We start from the raw sequence: 13278 nt of genomic DNA on the forward strand, positions 1-13278 counted from the left end.
AAGAAACCTATAATGTATTAAGGCAATTGTTGAATTCAAATTAGTGTTTTAAGTTCTTTAGGAAAGTCACCGAGTTACTGAGGCAAATGCTTGTGGTTGTAAAACTTAACGATTTTTGAGTTGAGGCTTCTGGTTTTAAATACTTCTCCTCCTTTTCAGAAATCACATGAAAAGAAACAAGGAGATTGAGAAACAGTTCTCATATTCTCTGAAACTAGGGGAACTTCTGTGACCCTAAACCAGGAAATAAGAGGGGTGGCTAAACGCTAAAGTCAAATGGGGGTGTGGCAGGGCGTAGAAAGGGGACAGTCTTGGCGCTGAGACACAGCTCAGACGGTGCTGGAAGAGGAGTGTTCTCCAGAGTGAGTGGAGTGCAACCAATAAGGTTTTGTTTGGAAAAATAGGATATGGGTGTTGGCAGAACGACTTTATGTGGAAAAAAAAAAAAAAAAGATAAAAGAACAACTTTGTATGAACTTGTTTTGTCCTTAGTTTACTTAGGCTGTATGATATATTTAAGTTCCTCGAAACCTGTGGATCTCCCTAACGTGCATGCATGACCGAGACAGAGAAAAAAAACTGGGGAACGGTTTGGAAAATTCCTGTGTTCCTACCCCTGGTTATCTTACACCAGTATAAGTGTAGACAAATCAAAATTATATCAGCAAAATATGAAACCATCAGATAACTAAAAGAAGACATGGGAGGTATTTGAAAAGAGTAATTTGGGAGCAGGCTTTCCAAGGATGACAGACATAAAGTCCAAAAGCTAAAAATAAACTCAAAAGACAAACGGGTGAGACTATTTGCAATATAAAGAGCTAATCTCTTTACTAGAGAATATATGAGAAGTGCCTATAAATAAAAAAGCAAAAGCAACCAATAGTTGTTAGGAAATGAAGTACAGATTTTACTTAGGAGTGCGTGGGTGTGTGTGTGTGTGTGTCTCTGATTGGACAAGCTCATAGAGTCTGAAAAGATTCTCAGTTTTGGTCCCTTGGTGATTGTTAATTATAGGAACAGTAATTTTTTAATGCTTAAAACCATAAAATATTTCACAATACACAAGACCTTATTAAGCAGACACAGACTTAGTGAATTATCAGGTGCTATTAGAACCACCACGCACACCAGGAAATAGAACCACCTGCCCGTCCTCATCACAACTTTCTTACACTTCTGAAAGTAACTTCTATCTTTTATGGCAATCGCTTCCTTTTCTTTATCGGTTATCACTACAATGTGCATCCTTAAATACTTAAGTATGGATTTGCCTGATTTTGTTTTGTTTTAGATACGTTGTTTTTCATCTGTCTCTCTTCTCCCCCATCTCTTGTTTTTTTCCTTTATCTGTTGAAGGAATGGGATCATGTGTACTGTAGGGTTTCCCATCCTTGGGACTTGGCTGATTGCATTCCTGTGTTATAGTTTATCATGTTCTGTTCTATTCATCTCCTGTGAATTGATAGGCTTGATCAGATTCAGATTCTATTAATTTTTTATTTTTATTTTTTGGCAAGATTACTTCATGGGTAGTGGCGTATTCTTTTATCAGGAGGCGTATAATATGTCTGGACACCTCTCACATTTTGATGTTAGTAGCTATCAGTGCTCAGTGTCTGGATCCATTAATTCATTAGGAAGTGGAAGTGGTGTTAACCTAAAACCATTCTTATTCATTTATTAGCTGAAATTTTCCCATAAGGAGAAATTTCTCTTCATCCAGTATTTGGTTACCCAGTGGTACAATTCATGTAAGAAAGAGAGGATAAATGCTTGATTCTTTTCTTTCTTTCTTTTTTTTTTTTAAAGCAGCTTTCAAAATTGAGTGGTTTCCTGTTATTCTCTAGAGGTGACCATTTAGGTTTTCTTACTATTATAAACTCTTGGATTTACCCATTTTATGTGTTTTAATCCATAGCGGTTATTATCTTTATTGAGTCAAATTGGCTCATCTTTGGTCAGTGGGAACGTTTAAGTTGGCTCCTTAGACATATCTGACATAACTCTCATAGTTTTTGATAGCTTCCTTGACACCTAGAAATGACAAGACGTTCCAAGTCTATCTTGTACATTTCTAGCTCCACACCTGGAATCAGTCATCTCTTCAAGAAATCTGATTTCTTTTACAGGAAACAGTATTTCAAGCATACAATTTGTGTACTAGAAATACTCATTACTACTGGGTTGGTTATTTCTAAGCTTTTTGTGGCTAGGGCTAGGAAATGCAAAGGTGTGTGGGTGTGCCTGTGGGCGTTCACGTGTACACGTGCTTTTTGTGAAGATAAAATAACTTCTGAATTAAAAGTATATTCTTTTTAAAAATATTTTATTTATTTATTTATTCATGACAGACACAGAGAGAGCAGAGACATGGGCAGAGGGAGAAGCAGGCTCCCTGCACAGGCTCCCTGCAGGGAGCCTGATGTAGGACTCCATCCTGGGGATCACACCCTGGGTTGAAGGCGGCGCTAAACCCTGAGCCACCTGGGCTGCCCAAAAGTATCTTTGTATAAAGCATTTTTAGCCTTACTTCTTCTGCCTTTCATCTGTATCCCCTTTCTTTCATATATGAATCTTGACTTTTAAGGATGCAGGGGCATGACAATTAAAATATCACATTATTGCTCATTTGCATTATTCCACAGCTATATATACAGTAACCTTAGTTTATAAAACCAAGTATCGTTTACAGTATAATTACCCGAGAGTTGGTTTTTTGGCATATATTCCTCCCCCCCCCCTTTTTTTTTTAACAGTTGTACCGTATCTACTTCGTCAGAACATATGCCTGTTATATATCCTGTCCTTGTAGTCTTTGTTGAGTCTTGCTTCTACAAATCAGTGTCTGCTTACTGCTCACTCCCAGGTCTTCCAGCGATGTTTCTTTGGGCATTTTGGATATCTGAGGCTTGTTCTCTGGTGGATTCTTGCTCCCTTTTTCCAAGTTGAGAACACTTCTGGTTTTTATACTTGAAATTTAACAGAATGTAAAATCTGTGGTTCATGTTTCTTTGTCTTAACTATGTTACTTTCCCTTTTTTTTTTCTGGCATAGGTATTGCTGTCAGAGTGATGACAGTCTGATTTATTCTCCTTATAAGAGATCTGTTTTTGGCCTGGATGCTCAAAGAATACTTTCTTTTCCGTGGGGTTCCGTAATTTTGCTAGGTGTGTTTGAGCGCAGAGTTGTCCTGGGCTGATTTCTCCATGTACCGGGAGAGGTGTGACCTTTCGTTTTGAGGTTTTTTTTTTTTTTTTTTTTTTTTTTTTTTTAAAGTTCAGGAAAGTCTTCTTAGATTAAAGCATTTTTAGTATTCTGTTCCCTTGCTTTGATTTTCTTTGTTATATGTTCACTGGCTTTTCTTTTTGCGTTCTAAATCTATGACTTTTTTCTTGAAATGTTTATCTTTTTCACCCTTTTTGATTTTTAAATTTTTTTCCTTTTCACTTTCTATTTCTGTTAAGTCACAGTGTTTAAACTGCCTTCAGTCTGATGTTCCTTCTAGCTTAGTTTTCATCTCTGAAATGATTGTGACTTTTTAGTTATTCCCTTCTATCGCTTGGTTTCTGAGTTTTTCTAATTCTGATCTCTGTTAGTCTTTCCATATAAAAAATTTTAAGCTTGTTTTGAAATATTGCTTCATAGCTCTCAACTTTTTGGCAGGCATGTTTTATGTATTTTTCTGCAGGGACTTTAAAAAAATTTCAATTTGCACGGGACTAGGTTTGGATCCTTTTTTGTTTTGCTGAATTTTATAAGCAATTTTTCTTTTATGTGCAATTAGTTCTGGATGGTATAGTTCAGGTTGACTTTGTGTCATATTCTAGAACCTCCTTTTCTGTTCTGTACTGTTTTGTTTTGGTATAGTGTTCCAAAACATGGAGGCTAACTTACAAATCTGCTATTGTGTTTGTTTGAACCTTCTTTTTCCTTTCTTTGTATTATCTTTGTGATGCTCAGTTTGGATTCCATTCCCAGCAGTTTCTGATCCACCTGGGGAGGCTTTGACCTGAGCGTGAGTTTTGGCTGCTTGGTCTTGTGAGCTGTGGAGGCCAGCAGAGCCCCGCATGCGCCGGCTTTGGGAGTGTGCAGGGCCCTCCTCAGCTTCAGCTGCTGAGCTTCCACGTTGTCTCTGTGCCTCTAGAGGCAACCTGGGGTAACTTGGGGATCCTCAGATTCGTCAGAAACACTACCCTGGCTTCTGCTCCTTTCCTCACAGCAGCTGGTGGCATGTAGGTCATCTTGTTGCCCGTGGCATCTTCACCCACTCCCATTTTGGAGTTCGTGGATGTAGGGAATACTGTTGCCTCATTTTGTTGTAGATACTGTCCTTTGGGTTTGAGTTTGTTCTCTAGTTGTCCTTTCTGGTTTTATGGGGGAATTTAGGGAGATTAAATAGGTGTGCTGCCTCTGATTTGTACAGTGAATTGAGAGACTCTCAGTGATGGCTGATTCTGTGGGGCTGCTTTTAGGAAGGAAAAAAGTCATTCCAGACTGCATTAATTGTTACCAGTAGGGTATAGGACTAACACTCAGAGTAAAAGCTAACCACTTAATTTGGAGAAAAAACACTTTTTGTTGACCACAATTTATATTGAGTAGAAGCTGAGCTAGCATATTTCATTTGAAATATGGCCACTTTTGGAAAGGAATTATAGTAAAACACAAAAGATAGTCTGGTTACTATCTTGAGTTACTGAAAGAGGAAAAGTCTTTTTTTTTTGACTCATTTTAAACTGTCTTGACTACTATAAGGAAATCATCAAATAGGAGATTACTCTGATGATTTGTTACAGTGGGGTAAATTTAGAAGGCATCCATTTTAGCATTTGGAAGTGCTGTGTCTAGGTTCTTTCTTTCTCTTTTTTCTTTTTTTGTCTTGCCTATTTCTTGTACTCCGTCTACAACCATAGCTGTAAAAGTCACCTTGATTGGGGTATTGAGTCTAGGCTATTACAGTTTACACTGAAATTTCATTCAGGAAGACTTTACAATGATTAAAAATACAATTAAGGGAATTGTTAGGAAGAAATAATAGTCACATTAATTTATTTTGGAGATGTTTTCTTAGAGAAGATTTGGACAGTGAAGAGGGATTGGTATTCTAAAGGAAAAATTAAATTTAAAAATCTCCAATAAGTTAATAAAGAACATTTGCATATGTAGAGTTTATGTACGTGGCATGATTGTGGATGGATATTTCCGCATCTAATTTCCGGTGTATGTCCTTAGAATATCTGGGCTCCAAACCAAGACACCTTATGTAATGTAATTGTTCTGTCTTAACAAACAGCCTGTCCTTCACCTGAACAGCCATTTCAAAGTGTTGCAGACTGTGGCCTCTGAGAAAGTATTTGTTTTAAATCTTTTCCAATTAGTAGTTGTGGAACTGAGAGTTTGAGGCCCTCCTGCCCCGCCCCTGCCCAGGGTTCTCTCTCTGTGAGGCAAGCTAGATCTCAGGGCACTTACAGCCCAGAGAGAAGTGACTAATTGGTGTCAGTGGTACTAGAATCTGGGGCTTTTGATTCTAGCCCAGAGCTGTTTTCACAGTAACACGCAGCTTCTCTGAATGTTATGTTAAACTCCGCTGTTGAGTGAGAAAGGTGAATCCAGATTCACTTCCAGAAGCATAGGTGTGAGAAGGGAAGCATGGAGCGCTGCGTGTTGCCAGCTTTGCCTTTCTTGGGAACCCGAAAGACCAAACAGCCGCCGTTTCCTTATCACTGTTTGGAAAGGTCCACTCCTTCCCTGGGTAATTGTGGGCCACAGCATCAAGGCTTTGGAGTCAGGTTAGTCTTCAGAGCGATGTCTGTTGCTCTGCTGCTTTTAGGTGTAGAGCCTTCATTTCCTCATCTGTAAGATGGGGATGATAATGTAATCTTCACAGAGACGTGACGATGGATTGTGTGTTAAGAAAGCATCCCCTATCGTGTCGTAAATGCTCTTCCTCATTTGGAAAGCACCTTTGCAGCACCGAGCATCCCTTAGTGGAAAATGTTTTCAGCACTTCTAGGATTATAATTCTGAGTGTCGCTCTCTTTCATGTTATAGTGAAAATGCCTCGTGTAAAAGCAGCTCAAGCTGGAAGACAGGGCCCTGCAAAGAGACGACTTGCAGAACACTTTGCAGCTGGGGAGATAATCACGGACATGACAAAGAAGGAGTGGAAACTAGGATCGCCCATTGGCCAGGGTGGCTTCGGCTGTATATATCTTGGTAAGTGTACCAGTCCAAAGATTTACATGTTTTCTTATCAAATAATTTCTCAGGAGCTTTTACAGGATGTTCCTAATTATCGACATTCAACTTAATACTGTATGATTAGACGAAAACGCATCTCTGTTACAGGAGTGGAGAAGAAGATAGTAGATTTACTCGCAGTAGAAAAAGAGGGTGATAGATCTGTAATATTGTGCTTTAGATTTTTAAGATATTCTGTATATTCTCAGTTTCTTCTGAGACCCGGAGAAAGCCATGGCCATCTTTCTTTCCCCACCTTCACTCAATTGGGATTTATTCCCTCTGTTTTGGTTTAATTTGGAGATTTTCAGATAACAGGTGTGAATTTTTTTTTTTTTCTTTCTCTATGACCCTACAAATCGTTGTAGTGGAATTGGATGACCTGAAAATTGCATACTAGGCCTGATTAAATGTGCTATTAATTAGCATACTTACCTTGAAATTTTGGAGGACCCATGTGGAACCCTGAGATTCTGTAGGTTAACTAAATCATTGATTTAAAAAATATTTTACCTCATTGCTTCTAAAGCTGACTGCTTCACTTGGAGTATTAATAGTGATATATTTCATGTTTGCTTTTGCAATTTCTTTCTTACTTTTCCATGATATATCCTACTCCACCTCTAATCTTGATTTAGTTATTTACCTAATTATTTAATTTCTGCTCTGAGGTTTATAAAATTTTATTTTTAGTAATGGAACCCTTTTTTCTTTCAAGCAATGTGTTACTCAGGATACTATTATTAGATACTAGGTTAGTGTTAGTAGTGGAAACTTCTTAGCACTGAGATTCTCAGCTCCACAACCAGGCCTAGGAATCAGATGCCATATGTAGAGAGAGGGCCCAGCAGTGAGACTGAACAAGTACCCCAGGTGATTTGGATGTGTGCTGATGTTTGAGAGCTGCCCACGAGATGAGGATCTTCTTAGGAGGGTCCGACTCCAACTCCTCCAGGGCCAGCGGGCTGTAGGGTTAGCCGTAGCCTCTAGGGCTGTGTTCCTGAGACAGCCTGGAGCCCAGTGCTCTACTGTATGCTGTAAATAGGATTTCTCTAGGTCAGTGGCACCTGTCTTTGGGAGATGGGTGTTGATTCTTTAGTTTTGTTGAGGGCCAAGCCCGCTGTAGTAGACCAGGCTATCTGTTGAGGTGAAAATATGTATTAACCAAGAAAGGTTAGTGGCCAGGTTATATAGGTTTGACCTTAGGGGTTAGAGATGGTAGATTCTATAAGCTGTTCTGCAGAATGTGTGCACTTAGGACATTCCATGTTAGGAGTGGGAACCTGACACAAGTAGGTTCTTCATTTTGTAGTAGTTACTTTACATTTGTAACCTTTGGAACATTTGCCACTCCCACTGCATTTGTGCTCTTTTATTGGTGTTTGTATTTATCATTAAAAAGTGCCATCTAATAGTAGGTACTGTTAATGTCCAATGATTTGACAGATTCCTTTAATAAAGCTTTGCTTTTATAGAGCTGGATTGATCAATCTGGATTTGCTTTAGTATTGCTGCCTCCAGTTTGTCTCTTGGTGCCCACTGACATACAAAAGCAGCCATAGTCAAGATCATCAGCAGTTTTTGCTCATGAATTAAAAAGATTACTTTTGAATTATTTTGGATATTTCCTGCAGTGTTTGCTACCATTTTTTTTTTCTTCTTGGGAAGATTGCTCCCATGTCTTTCACGGGAGCACGTCCCCTCTCGCTGTCCTGCTGCCTGTGGAGATGCATAGGCATCCTCGCAGGGACTTCTGGGTTCTCCAGCTTTCCTTCCTCGGCTCACTTTTCATTCTGTGGGTTCTGCTCTGAGTGCTTTTATCGATTTCATGGCTGCTCTTGCTGTGTTTTGACTGTCGACTTCCCCATCTTTTATCTGTAGCCAGGGGCTTGATCTGCTGCGTGCATCCCGTGGCCAGGGGCCTGCAGGGCACCCACCGGCTCTCTTGTGACCAGGAGAGGCATATCTCAGGCCAGACACCGGAAGGCATTAAGTGTTCCTTTACCAGTGTCCCAAGTACTTCACCTAGTCCTGTGGCTTTACCTGTGTGACAACTCTCTCCATCTTTGCCGACCTTGCCTTAGTGCTGGTCATTTTCACATCTTGTTTGGATTCTCACTGTGGTGGTGGCTCTTCTTTGCTACCTTCCTGGCCCCCTTGCGTCTCATCATTCATGGCTTTGGCTTGAGTGATCTAGCCTAGTCAAATTCCTGTAATGGCTCCCCGCAGCTCCGGGGAGAAAGTGCCAGATGTAGGAGAATGGCATAGAGACCCTCCCTCTGTTCTCATTCCTATGTAGCTTCTTCATCCCTCTTATCTCCTCAGGATCTGTGCTTTGTCCTGCAGCCCTTTGCCTCTTGATCTCGGTATGTGATGCTTCTCTTGCTTCATTTTTCCAAAGCTGAGGATTGGGCAGGTACTCTGTGTATAGGCCCTTTGCATTAACCCTTTCATAATACTGTCCACACTGTATTGAAGTTACTTTTCTCTCTCTTGGCAATGGGACAGCTCTTCTCATTGTGTCCCCAGTGCCTGGCATGTTTTGTGGCATATAATGTTTGAAGGAATTACTGAGCCTCTTTTTCCCCTTTCCTCATTTGAACTGTGCAGCATTATTGGAATACTATCCTTATTTTAATATTTTGTTACACTGAATGCTTATTTAAAGCTACCATATGCCCATGGTAGTCACTGTTGTGACTCTAGCATTCCTTCTTCACTCTCAAGTACTGTAGCTGCAGTTTCTTCAAAATCCTGCTGTTTTCCTCCCCTGGTCCTCCTTCATCAATTCATCTACTAATGTGAGAATGCCTTAGGGCTCAGGCCTAGGGTTTCTTCTTTTCTTATCTATGCTCGTGCCCTAGGGGCTCTTCCAGGGTCATGGCTTTAACTGAGTAGTGTTTCCATGTCAATGACTCTCAAATTTTTTTCTTCAACCTGGACCATTCTTGTGAACTCAGGACTTGTATATCAAGTGCCTGTTGGATGTTTACTGAGCATCTCAGACAGAAAGCTCTCCAAAGCACCAGCTCTTCCTACAGCTTCCTCCATCTTAGTAAGTAGCAACTTTGCAGCTGCTCAGGCTGAAAACTTGGAGGCCTCCTTGCCTCCTTTTCTTCCTTTCCCTTCCATATCCAGTTTATCAACGAATCCTGTTGACTCCTTTTTGAAAATACATCCACCGTCTAACCACTTAGCACCACCTTGTCTGCTGTCGTTCTGGTTCACCTCGAGTGTCGTTGTGGCCAGGCTGACCTCTCTGCTTCTGCTTTTGCCCTCTGTACCCCATTCTCCACCAGGCAGCCTGAAGAATTCTGAAAAATCAAAGTCTAATCTTGCCAGTCCTCTTCTCAGAACCTTCCAGTGGCTCTCCAGCTCAACCACAGTGACAGCTTTATGTCAGCCTTACGTCACATGCTGCTCTTTGTCCCCTGCTGCTGCTTCTGATCTGTCCCTTATTACTTTCCACCTCACTTAGTTTTCTTCAGCTACTTTTGCCTCCTTGCTTTCTTAGACTTGTCAGAGGCTTCCATGTCAGGGCCTTTGTGCTGGTTTGCATGGAATGTTCTTCCCCAGGTACTTACATGGCTGATTCCCTCTCTGCCTTCAGACCACAGTTCCAGTGACAGAGAGGCTTCTCTGAAGACCTTTCAACAGTGTGTACCTTCTTTCCTGCCTCGTTTTCCTGTTCTAGCACTGAAAGCATTGAGCATGCTTTATGTTTTAATTGCTGTCTGTGTCCTACCACTGAAATGTTAGCTTCATAAGAGTAGCAGTTATTTCTTCCTGTTCATTACTAAATCAGTTTCCTAGAAATGGCATTTAGTAGGTACTTGGTAAAATATTTTTTTCATGAATGTGGGCAGCCTTATATTCCTGACTCCTTAATCTAGCACCTGTGCTTTATTTGCATGAAATAAAATGACAGCCACATTATGATTAGTTCAAAGTTCTAGTGCCAAACATCCTGAATTGTTGATATAGATGAGTTTTCCCCCCAAAACTAGTGCTTTTTGGAACTTTAGCTCCCTCTTTTCTTACCCTCTTTTTCTTTTTTTTTTTTTTGCCCCTGGTTTGTGAAATTTAAGAAATGTCATCAGTTATTATCCTCTTGGGAATTCACAACCTTCATTAGCATATCAAAGGCTATGAGTACTTTTGAATTAAATAAATCTTTAACTCAGAGTTTTCCATACTTAATTGATGATCGGATTAAAGATACCAATAATTATAACATGCATTCCATTTTCAGATCTGTTAAATCTTAAAAAAAAAAAAAGAGCCTTCAAATTGGTGAAATATACTATAATGATATCCTGAGACACATATTTGGGAACTGAAATTTATCCTATCAAGGAGTTATAGATATACAGACCTAAATATTAACAGGTTTGTAACAGGTTAATTAAAATAATGCTACTTCTTGTTCTAATATTACATATGTCACTTTTTCAAACAGCTGATATGAATTCTTCAAAGTCGGTGGGCAGCGATGCACCTTGTGTTGTAAAAGTGGTAAGAAAATATTTTAGCTTATTTTCTTTTTTTGTTGAATGGGTGTATGGTTTATTTTGTATGACATCCTTTTTGATAACTAGAATTAAACTATAAGATACTACATTTTTAACAATGTTTATTAATAAACATGTAAGAAGACAAAAAATATCTTTATAATTTTAAATAATTTAAGTTCAAAAAGTCCATTTCTTCCCTTTTGAGTTAGAGTGATCTTGGTTTTTAGGGGAAAAATGAATCAGGGAGGTGTACAGATGTAGAATAAAAAAATTCATCTCATTCTTTTATTTTAGCTATATTTACAATAGAGATGCTTTTTATTTATATCCCGTAAGACTATATATTTTAGTGAAATTGTATGGTATTTTTTCTTGCATTTGCTTCTGAACTGCTTTGTCAATTTTTTTCATTTTATTTCCAGTTTTCTTCCCTTCTCCATCCATTTTAATAAATTACTTATTTAATCATCACTTTGAACTTTCTTTTGCTAATGCTGAAATTAGTTTGTAACAAGTAAAAGTTGACAGCATCCCATCTGATATAAGCATACTTTGAATAGTCAGGTCAGCTTATACCTTGGGTGCACTAAAAGGCATTAAAACTACTATTTTTTGTTTAGAATATATTACACATCTTTCTGCTTACAAAGTTATATTTGTAACTCCTCCCTCGAAGTTCTTTACTCCTTATGAAGAACACGCTTTTGTTTAATAGAAGAGATAACAGGGTCTGTTATTTAGGCAAAGTACTGACATATGTTCTCCAACTCTCCTTTTTTCCTAAAGACTACCGAAGTCAGAATTATCCTGAAGTTTTGTTTTTTTGTTTGCTTTACTTTATTTTCTTTTCAATGAGGAATGTATTTGATCCCTTGTGAATTAACTCTTTTGTACCTGAATTGTTTTTGGGATTGTTTTTAACACTTTTTTATTCAGGCATTGTTTTTACAAGGAAATTTATAGGTATTAAATAATTTGAATACTTCTGACAGGTGCATATACCTGTACAGCTCCCACCTGTATCAAAATATGTAACATTTCTGTCACTGCAGAAAGATTTCTTGTATCCTTTCCTGTACCCTTTGAGGTAACCACTTATCTGAGGTTTTCTTTTTTTTAATTTTCTTTTGTGCTGTAGACTAATTATTCTTGTCTAGAATTATCATATAAATGGTATATAGTATATACTGTTTGCTTTCTGACTTATGCTTAGCAAAATGTTTAATGGGCTCATTCATATTGTTGGTATATTGATTACTCGTTCAATCTTACTGCTCAGATATTATACAGTTTTTTCCATTTCCTATTGATAGACAGTTTTTGGCTATTATGAATAAACTGTCTACAAAAACTTTTGTACAAGGTTTTTATTTTTCTTGGATAAATACCTGGAAGGAAAATTGCTGGTTTATAGGGAGGGTGTATATTCAAATTTATAAGAAAGTACCAGACAGATTTCCAAAGTGGTTATGCCATTTTGCACATCCACTGGTGATGTGTGAGAGTTCTGGTTGCTCCACATCCTCTTTAATATGTGCAGTTGTCAGATTGGTTTTGCAGCTGTGGTGTTGGGTGTGTAGCAGTGTCTCATAGTTTTACCTGATGCCTGATTTTGATTAGTTTTTCCAAGTAATTGTGCTTATTGACCATTCATATATGAATGTGAAGTGTCTCCTCAGTTTTTGTTTGAAATAACTAGGTGGTTTTGCTTTTTATAATTGAGTAGTAAGAGCATTGTTCTGAATGCAAGTCCCATTCCACATGTGTGAGTTGTAAAAATTTTCTTCCAGCTTGTAGTTTGCCTGTTTGTTTTCTGAATGCTTTTTCTGCATCTTTTGAGATGGATCATAGGATTTTCTCCTTTATTCTGTTAATGTGGCAGTGATATTGATTGGTAATTTGAGCGTAAAACTTTTATTCTTAACATACCCTACACTTAGTTATGATGTATTATGCTTTTTACATAATGCTGAATTGATTTGCCAGTATTTTGTTAAGGATTTTTCCATATTTGTTCATGAGGGATAGCAGTCTTTAATCTTTTTTCTAATATCTCTAAATTTTAAAAATGTCTAATCTCATTTTTTGGTTTTGGCATCAGGGTTATTGGTGTGTGGTCTTCTTATCCCATAGAACCCTGATTCATCTCCTTTTTACTCCAGGTGCCTCTGTAAGGAAAGCCAGGGCTGGCCTGGGGCTCATTGTGTTTGTCCCCCTCCTCCCCCTCTTTTAAATTTTATTTGTGTATTTACTTAGTGCAAGCAGGAGGTAGGGGCAGAAGGAGAGGGAGAGAAACTCAAACAGGCTCTCTGCTTAGCTTAGACCCTGATGTGGGGCTCGATCCCAGGAACCTGAGATCAGGACCTGAGCTGAAACCAAAAGTCAAACGCTTAATCCATTGAGCCACCAGGCTTCCTGGTTTGTTTCCCATTTTTTAGAGGTCACAGTCTGTGCTTCCTGTTCTGTCTAATGTCTGAAAGGAATAATTTCATCTGTTTTGTCCAGTTTTTATATTTGTTTA

At 38.6% G+C, this 13278-nt stretch overlaps 1 protein-coding gene across 8 annotated transcripts in view; it reads left to right on the forward strand.

Moving 5' to 3' along the window:
• Nucleotides 1–13278, forward strand: part of VRK1 (VRK serine/threonine kinase 1) — a 106925-nt gene that overhangs the window by 58542 nt on the left and 35105 nt on the right. For all 8 annotated transcript variants that reach the window (XM_072839865.1, XM_072839866.1, XM_072839868.1 and 5 more), the window contains exons 2-3: nucleotides 6055–6219; nucleotides 10703–10758. In XM_072839865.1, the coding sequence (XP_072695966.1) occupies nucleotides 6055–6219; nucleotides 10703–10758 (221 nt within the window). The remainder of the gene's footprint in view (nucleotides 1–6054; nucleotides 6220–10702; nucleotides 10759–13278) is intronic.

Source organism: Canis lupus, chromosome 9, assembly GCF_048164855.1.
Source record: "Canis lupus baileyi chromosome 9, mCanLup2.hap1, whole genome shotgun sequence".
Lineage (NCBI taxonomy): Eukaryota > Metazoa > Chordata > Mammalia > Carnivora > Canidae > Canis > Canis lupus.